At 35.6% G+C, this 9,826-nt stretch overlaps 1 protein-coding gene across 1 annotated transcript in view; it reads right to left on the bottom strand.

Annotated features, from left to right (window-relative positions):
- Positions 1–9,618, bottom strand: part of LOC110019834 (DNA polymerase I) — a 34,822-nt gene extending 25,204 nt beyond the window's left edge. The window contains exons 1-3 of the mRNA XM_020717685.1: positions 9,273–9,618; positions 8,992–9,162; positions 810–1,044 (exon numbers count right to left, since the gene is read on the bottom strand). Coding sequence (XP_020573344.1) covers positions 810–1,044; positions 8,992–9,162; positions 9,273–9,617 — 751 coding nt within the window. The 5' untranslated portion in view covers position 9,618. The remainder of the gene's footprint in view (positions 1–809; positions 1,045–8,991; positions 9,163–9,272) is intronic.
- Positions 9,619–9,826: the final 208 nt, after the last annotated feature.

A 9,826-nucleotide genomic window follows, 5' to 3' on the forward strand; every position in this document is an offset into this window, starting at 1 on the left:
CGCCGCGCCCGGCGGGGGGGGGGGGGGGGGGGGGGGGGGGGAATAATCAAAAGCAAATGACAAAAGTAATACTAAAGAAAAAATAATCAAAAGCAAATGACAAAAAGTTACCAAAATCTGTTGATAGCCCTAGCTCAACTTAAGATCGAACAAAGGGGCTTTAAACTAAAATTTAGCTGGGTTTTGAGTCTTTTGACTGTTCAAAGATCAGAATGCCAAAAGTCATATTCAAAATGGTGGATACGTAAGAAAAACAAAAACAGCACTGAAATATGAGTCCAAATAGTTATGATTTTAAAGCAACTGATTGAATTTCAAAGATCAACATTTAATAATTAGGAATAGGCACCAAAAATAATTCTCTACACCAAGTTAGAGCTAATCAGATACTTACTATGTAGTGCCTCCTATTTAAAAATATGATCATACGTTTGATTAAAAACAAAACTTGAACCATTGTCCACAGAATAAAATATGACAGATATTGCCCATCTATTGCATCTTGTTTTAAATGGTTAAAATTTTGATAAAAAAGTTTGAAAGGAATTGTATTCTATAGCTATTTATAGCCTATTAACGAAATATGGCATGAGCATACATGACCTGCAACAAGATGTTTTTAAGGGAATACCAAAGATGCACTATTCTATCTATGACCAAAATAATTGAAAAAATAAGATACTATTGTCATAATTGGTGCATGCCACCATAACGTAACGTAGAAAGCTGAACTTAACATCATCATATCTTCCTATGCATGAAAATTAGGAAGAATTCCATCAAACTAAGAAATTGATGCCATGACTCACGAAGACTTAAATCGGAGCTTGGGTCACATTTGTATTGTTCTATGTAATGCTTTAAAGTGTAGAATGACCAACGCCTAAGCTCAGGCATAGGCATAACCATGTGCACATCTTCACATATGAGTTGCTTGAAATCTTTATCTGGCGATCCAATAACAACTCGATGCCCTCTTTGTAAAACTTGGTCAGCAAGTGTGGCAATTACATCATCTGCCTCAAAACCATTCACCTTTATAACCTGCATAATTTAGTATTTCAAACATTATTTTTTTGGCAGCAGAAGATTCAAACAATTAATCCCAGAGGGAAATTCACGATCTAATGCTTAATGATATTTAAAATTAAGTTGAAGAGAAAGGGAGGAAGAGAATAGAAAAAAAGAAACCATTGTAATTCATTTTGACAAACATAAAAAGTCACATGCATAGAGAAGAACCTCAGCAAGCTGTTATAAAAAAATTAAAAACAGTAAATATTTATGAATTCAAAATTCCCCTCCAGCAAGTGCATATAGATTATATGTCACTAGCATGTTACTTACGAAGTTTATTCAAGAACCTCTGAGAAAGAATATGTTTTATAGCCTGTCATAGCCAAAAAAATCAACAAAAATGCTCCTTAAAATAAAATTTTATTTGATAAAATCATATTACCATAACTAACAATCTAATCTTGAACTAATCCCAATACAGCTTAAGATTGGCTTGAAGATATTCAATCTAATCTCAAGGCAAACCAAGACTAGTTGTCAGACCACAACTGGGCCCTCCTTTTTAGGGGTCGGTTGAGGTGTGACAGAGGCTATCAATTTGCTCAGACTAACTCTCACTATCACTCGTCCTGACTTTTATAATCAAGACCTAGCGGGTGATGAATTAGTTTAACTGGATCGTCGCACAAACGTGACACATTGCATGTCAAAGTTCATTCATATTTACGGAAGCATGAAAATCATACGATCAAAACATAGATATACAGAGTTGTTAAATCCAATAAATACATACATACCCAAAAGACTGTACAGACTCTCAACTATGGAACAAAACGTTGTACAAGTCACGCCTGGTTACTCTCCCCAGTGCTCGTTGCCCCTAAATGGAAGGCAATAAATAACCTAGGGTGAGAAAAACTAGTTCAACAAAATAATCAGGACTAAAATAAGATTTCAAACATGGAAAGAAAGTAAAGTCATAACAAGCTTGCATAGTAGAGAACATAAAGAGAAAATAAATACAATAAAAATCAAGATTGTTGTGTAGATATGTTTGGTCATATCATATTATCATAAATACGTAATCATGAGCATATAATCATCAGCATGTGTCATTTTATAGCAACGTCACTTGTGAATGTATAGGGTTCAACCATTTCCATATTCATTCATCATGAGTCATCACCCTGCCCCAAAAGACGTATAAACTATCGATAAAAGTTGGGTTTCACCCAACATAACAATCATCGACAGCTCACCTGATACTCATGGTTTCCTATCATTTTATCACCGCCTAATTCCAACGATTACCTAAGTTTTGTCCCCGTAAATATCAGGAGTCGGGAATACATCCCTGCATATTGTACTTACAAGTATTCATGTAATAGTCTATCCCTTTACCGTCCTCGTGACATTTCTTAAAATAAAATATATGTAGCAACATTTCTTAGGCATTTCATAAAGCATAATTCTTGCAATCAGGTATTTCGTATCTCATAAGCATGAACCATAACATAATAAATGTCTGCAGGCAATTAGTGTCAAATGCATAATCATCTGGATTATATAACAACATAGAATCATGCGTAGTATAATTATTAAATGCATCAGCATCAAACTAAAAATCATATGAAACCTATAGAAGAGTGTTTTTCTTAGTTTAGCATAAGATTATTTCACCTAACTAGACGGAGTAGTCCCATGACGAGTTTTTATATGTTCGTCTCGAGCTCGCCGCCTCATATGCACAACCTGAGGAACATAGACAAGATAGGAATTCATAAAATTCAGGTTCATAACATGATATAACTCAAAATATAATTTATTTGTCTGAAACATACCTCAAAAGGGCTTTTCGGCATAAATCACCCTTCTGACCCAAGCTAATTATCTTTTTATCACCTCAAAACATCTCCTCACTAATTTCGTGCTAAGAGATGTTTAAAGGCTCCCAAAATTAATTACACTACTTTCGGCATGAATTTGGCGCCTCCAACGGCTACCAAAAACAATTAAAGCACAAAAAAAGAGGCAAACGTCAAAACAAAAGTGTGAGGAAGGGAATGAATGCTTAGAATGGCAAGAGAGAGGAATTCGTACCTTTAGATTTCACCCTAGAGCACTAGATAGCGAGCTGTGGCTTCAAGATTCTCGCTCGGTTCGCCTGCCTGCTCACATTGTTCGCTCGTTGCACTCACGAACTTGCTACAGGGGGACGAAAGAACTCCAACGGGACGAGGGAGCGCAAGAGAAGAAATAATTAGAGGGGAAGAAATTTTGAAGCTCGCGTCTGCCCTATTTGATTGATCGAAGGAAATAAAAGGCATGTGAGGTGGTGTGAAATAGTCACAGAGGATCAAGGAGAAGGATTAAGAAATAATTAAGTTTAAAATGAAAAAACTTTAAAATTTTACAATTCTCAACCCGTCCATAATTGACATAATGTGTTTTATATGAATTGATCGATTTCATGCGTAGAATTTAATAAAATTATTTCAATCAAATTCCAGGAGATAAAAATTTTGGAGAACTTTTTCAATTGTGTCGAACTTTACCTAATTCCTTGAAATTTGAATGTTACAGTTCTCCCTTTCTAATAAATAATTGGTCCTTGAAATTTATGACTTTACTGGATTATGAAAAGATATTTCTGTAACATTTCTTCTTTTTCCCATGTTGCTTCCTTTTCAGGCATGTGATTCCACTTTATCTTCACAAAAGGAATTTATCTGTTTCTGAGCTTCTGAACATCAGTTGCTAAAATCTTCTTAGGTTCTTCAATATATGTTAGATTCTTCTGAACTTCAACATCATGCGAAATTCTCTGTTCTAAATTTGAAACTGATTTCTGCAATATTGAAATGTGAAATACATTGTGTTTATCTGGCATATTCACAGATAACGTTAATATATAGGCGACTGGGCCGAACCATTCTATAGTTTCAAAAGGACCAATGTACCTGGGGCTCAGCTTGCTTCCCTGACCAAATCTAGTTGTACCTTTTATTGGCCTGACTTTCAAAAATATGGAATCTCCAACTTCAAATTCAACTATTTTGTGTTTTAAGTTGTACTAGTTCTGTTGTTGTTCCTGAGCAGCTTTCAATCTGTATCTAATTAATCTGATTTTGTCTGGGGCTTCGTCAACTAGTTTCGGACCTAACATTTAGCATTCGCCCACTTCAACACAACTGACTGGAGTTCTACACATTCTGCTACACAGAGCTTCTTAATAAGTCATTTTGATGCTAGATTGATAGCTGTCGTTGTAAGAAAACTCAATCATTGGAATGTGATCTTCACAGTTGCCTTCAAAGTCGAGAACATAAAGCTTTAACAAATTTTCCAATACTTAAATTGTTCTCTCTTATTGTCTATCAGTTTGTGGATGAAATGCACCCAAAACCTTCCTGAATATCTTTCCACAACCTGGACATGAATCTATCGTCTTTTTCAGAAACAATAAGTTTTGGAATACTGTTATACAATTTGGCCAACTTTTCTACTGAATCTATCTGTCTCATAGGCAAAAAGTGAGCCAACTTGGTTAATCTATTAATAATGCCCCAAATATTGTCGTTACCAGTCTGGATTGAGGAAATCTCATAACAAAAATCGTAATTTCTTCTCATTTCCATTTAGGAATCGACATTGATTGTAGCAATTCGTTAGGTCTCTGATGCTCAGTCTTTACAATCTAACATGTCTGACATTGAAATACATATTCAGCAACATCCTTTTTCATACCTGGCCACCAGAATGCCAACTTCAAATATTTATACATTTTTGTGTTGCCCGGATGAACTGTGTACTGAATGATGAGTTTCATGTAGATTTTCTCATCTCAAATCAAAATCAGTAGGTGTCACGCAGACATCTATGACATTTTTCCTCTAAAATGCTGACATAGTGGGGTGCATATCTGGAAAGAGAAATAAATTGTCTCATATTGCATAACTATCTTGGTCCCTTGAATTAGATTGAAGAACTTATCTTGTAGTGCTAATCAAGCAGAAAGCAAAATAATCCAATCTTTGATCACTTTACAAATTCTTCCCATTGAATCTGTGAAAGAGGTGTCAGCTGAAATTTCTCTCTATGTTGCACTTGCCTCCACCGTTCTACTTCACCTTCTAGCATAAATGTAACTAGTGCTATTTTTCTGTTTTCTGTACAAATACCGTCCAAAATTTTTTCAATTTTTAAGAGTTGATCTACAGCAACTGTAGGATCACTAGCACCCTTGAATGCAAATGGCTTGAAAGACTGAAATATCTTTAAGTGTCGATCCACTTCTTACCCATTTTTAGATCTGGGCCCTGTACTGGTAAAGGATCTTTCGATAGCAACCATTTTATCAACTACTTGTGAAATCAGTTGCACAATGCACAGTAACACAATAGCTCTGGTGTCTTCATTTATATTGTTCTGATTTTCATTTATGTCCAAAACAGTTTCAACTCTAACTTCGTGCTCTGCACTTGGCCTAAAAGAATGTCCTTCCATACTTTTTGTTTCTTCTCCAAACATTTTTATCTATATTGGCACAAGGTATTAATACGAAACAGGTAAAATTGTTGGTTGGCATAATTACGCTCCCTGTCTCTTTTTGTCTAGCATAATTATGTTAGGAACAGACGAAGCTAAGCCGACCTGTCACATAGTTATGTCAGCCACAAGCATAGCTACTCTGGCGACAACTATAGCTCATATCGGCAATTTGTTCTATAGAGATTTTGGTAAAAGCTATATAAGGAGATACATTGGGATGTCCCAAAAGAGCTTAACAACATTCTTGAGACTTCTTCCATAAATTTTTAGGGTTTCATCGTCAAACCCTAAGGCATTCCTTCCTCTTTCTTTCGGAGAAATTCCTAGGGCCACTTTTATTTGAGTTGGAGAGTATATTTGTGAGAGAGAGATTAAAGGATGTGTATGAGGAAGATTGTGGAGTGCTTCCATTGTATTGCGATGAACATTTGGTTTGGTTGTAAGCTTGTGTACTATCTTTCATTTATATCTTCAATGTGTTTAATGAAAGTTTATGTGTTTCCTATCACATATCTCAAGGCTAGTCTTTTTCATACTCTTGTGACATAAGAATTGGATTTTTTCGTTGTTTTTATTGTGAGTTTACCCTATAAATATTTTTTAGGCCTTTGACTTTCATATATTGATGTTGTAACTTTTCAGCCTTAATTAACATGATAGATTGTTAAAATTTTTTGTGATTTAGGACTTTTGTTCATCTCCTAAAAAAACAAGTAGTTTAACACATACTAACCCAATAAAAAAGGCATATTGTCATTAGGAAATTGTAACCTAGATATGATATCCAATGACTCCAAGAAAATAATGCATAGTTGACACACCCCAACTAAGCCCCCTATAGGATCAACTGCAGTGCGATAGAGGCAAACGATACAATCAGACAAAATTTTCCCCAACACTCATCATATATTGCAGAATCAGGACCCAGTGGGTGAGAATTTAGTCCGGTCTAATCGTCCATCTCTATCACAACACAGTTGGTCCGATAGGAGGTCAGTTGGGATATGACAGGAAGCGACATCAAAGCATAATTATAGGATAAAAAGAATGATGAAAGCATGTTGTATTCAAAATAATTAATAATAAAATAAGATTTCATTTTTATAGATCTATTAGTTGATTGATGTGGGATGGGTAACTCATACGACTTAAGGTATCATGCATACACGATATAATTATTACCGAATTAATTACATTTGAATAATAAAATATGTCAATTCATATGAATATATCTAAAAGAGAATTGGAAAGTACTTAGGTTCAATCTCCTAGGATAATTGCAAAAGAAATACGAGTCGATTGAACCGAAATGAAAATCAAAATAGGGCAAAAGAGGAAAATAGAGCCACTAAGTTAGAGGGCATTACTTAGTCGATATCACAAGTGGTTTCCAAAATGGCTACTATTGAAAGATCATACACTAGTATAAGGCCCAGATCTAAACCTAGGGCATAAGTTGGTCGGCACTTAAAGATCTTTCAGACATTCAAGCTCGGCTACATTCAAGGTGTCAGTGACTCTACACTTGTCGAAGATTGGCAATTGAAGATCGAGAGTATTATGGATGATATGATTCATCCAGAAAATAAGAGAGTGGAGCTAGTTATTTTCATGTTAAAAGACGAGATTGAGAGATGGTGGCGAACACAACATGGAAGAAAATTTTAGATGACACCACTTTCACAGATTCAGTGGGAAGTTTTTGCCAGAGTTTTCAATGGTTGGTTTACTCCAATCAGATTAGCATTACAAGATAAATTCTTTAATATGACTCAGGTGTCCATAACAGTTATGTAATATAAGACAGATTACTTTGGTTTCCAGATATGTACTCCATTGTGTCAATACCCAAAAAAAATGCCACGGATTTCCATGCAGCCTCAAAAATCAGTTGAGGTTCACTTTGGCGTCGATCATAATAGGTGATTTCTCAGTGTTGGTTAAAAGAGTCGGACTAATTGAAAATAAGCTAAACTGTTTTGATCAGCGGTGGAAAATGCAGGTAACCTCAAAAAAATTTTGGCAAGATAGAAGAATTTCAAAGCAATAAAGTTAAATCAAAAGGTAGACAAAAGCAACCACTATCAGAAAGACAAGAATGTGAAAAATATGAAAGAAGATTTTTTGAGCAGTGTCTGATGGGTTCGGGAAAATGTTACAAATGTGGACAGTCAGGGCATCTACAGATGAGCTGCCCGCAAGAAAAAAAAAGATAGCAGATTGCTGACAATTCAGGGATAACTTAGAAAATTTTTGGATGGCAGTCAGTCCAACAAAACAAAGCTTTTGGAAAAGCTTTCAATGCATGCAGAAGGTGAAGCTACAAGTGTGAAACTGAGCAACCAATAAAAATCAGAGTATATACAACAAGCTAAAAAATCTAAATTGGTTACAGATATGATTCTTATTAAAGACTAGCTTAACACTGTTTTAGTCGATTCAGGTGCATCGCATTCTTTAGATTTTGATGTGCTTACTGCCATATTATCTATTGATGTTGTGCATTTTACTCATGCCTTATGCGTTGTTATGCTTTCGGAAATTCATATTAATATAAATAGAAAACGTGACATTCATGTTAAGAAGCTGCATGCAGAATCAATTATAATACAAATTCAAAACTTTTATCTCATATTGGTAATGTATTGGTTGGTAAAGCATTTTGCTACAATTGAATGCTATAAAAGGTGAGTGAAACTTAATTTGTTTGGAAAAAAAAAATTGTATATATCTTACGTGATCAAAATGCAAAATATTCTCTTATTAGTAAAGTGAAAGTTGAAAAGTATTTGTGAAGTGGTGAACTAGTATTTCTAGTCAAAATAGAAATGTTGAATAAAGATGTGCAGGAAATGAAAAACGTTCTATTTATTAAAAAAATTTCTGATGTATTTCTTAAAAAATTGTCAGGGCTACCAGCAAAATGGGAAGTTTGATTTGGCATTGATGTGCAGACAGGGACGTCTGCAATTTTTAAGTCTCCTTACAGGATGGCTCGGAAAGAATTGCAGTAACTGAAATGCCAATTATAAGAATTGACCCGACCTTATCTGCCGAATTAGAGTCATCATGGGGTGAGCTGTACCATATCTGTCAAATTGCTCACTTGGGATGATATAAACCGACCTTATTACAAGGATTTTCCAACAGGTTATCATGTTGTATTCGTATTGCGGGTTATTAGGATGCATATGAAGCATCAAATGGTAGAGTTATGCTGGCGTTTCATTTCAGTTTGATTTAAAATTCTCATATTCTTGAAGCTCAAAGTTAGAGAACCGCTCATGAATTCAGAGAAAATCCACATGCAAAATAGTGTTTTTCTAAAAATATTTTTCGCATGAACAAAAAATAAGTATTTGAAAATTTGACGAGGAAAAGTGAAAACAAATGAAACTTAAAGCTTCAAACCTTCTAACATACCGGCACATTACACTTATGGAGAACATTGGTGATTTGCAGCTCGCCGGAGCGCACGCTAGCACTGGAAAGTCTCTGCAACTCGTCCCAATGCCGGATAAACTTCCTCCTATGTGCTTTGTACGAGGGCAGCAGCTGCCTTCGATACTCATTGCCACCTTCGCCATCCAAAACCTAACATAATTAACGAAACATTAAATCACTGAGCTATAACTAACAGAAAACCAAATCATTGAGTTGTTTGAAAATGTATTAAAACGTAAAATCTATTTCTTCGATCTTACAGCGATTACAGGGTTGCGTAGGCTAACTTGGGAGAAGAAGAGGGAGAGCCAGTTGGCGAAGGAGTGGAGGCTTGGTTGTACACCTCGGTAACAAATAGGGTTGACATCAAGGAAAAAGACACTCGGCTTGCCCTCAAGGGGTTTGCGGAATTCCCTTTGAGGCACTGAGACCGCTTTATAGCCTAAGAAGCGCTCGCTGGCTGACTGTGTGGCAGGATAAGAACTGCTATCGGCGCCGAGCTGACGCGGCGAGGGAGAGGGAATGAGATGAGATGGGACGACGGGTGGAAAAGTATTGAGAGGTTGGAGAATGCCGGATGCTGTAGCGGTTAGCATTACGCTCATCTTTGTGGTTCGCAACTTTGAAATTTTTGAAGGAAAGTTTGGATATATCCTTCATTTATTTTATTTATTTTTGGATAATTCCATGTATGAAATCTATGTGCTTAGCTTGGTCCTATTATAAGTTATACATATTTGAGCTCGAGTTGAGGTTTGACATGCATGTTCATGTTCATGCTTGACATGTTAATCTTTTTTAAAAATATATTTAT

The sequence above is a fragment of the Phalaenopsis equestris genome, unplaced genomic scaffold, assembly GCF_001263595.1.
Source record: "Phalaenopsis equestris unplaced genomic scaffold, ASM126359v1 Scaffold000082, whole genome shotgun sequence".
NCBI classification, from domain to species: domain Eukaryota; kingdom Viridiplantae; phylum Streptophyta; class Magnoliopsida; order Asparagales; family Orchidaceae; genus Phalaenopsis; species Phalaenopsis equestris.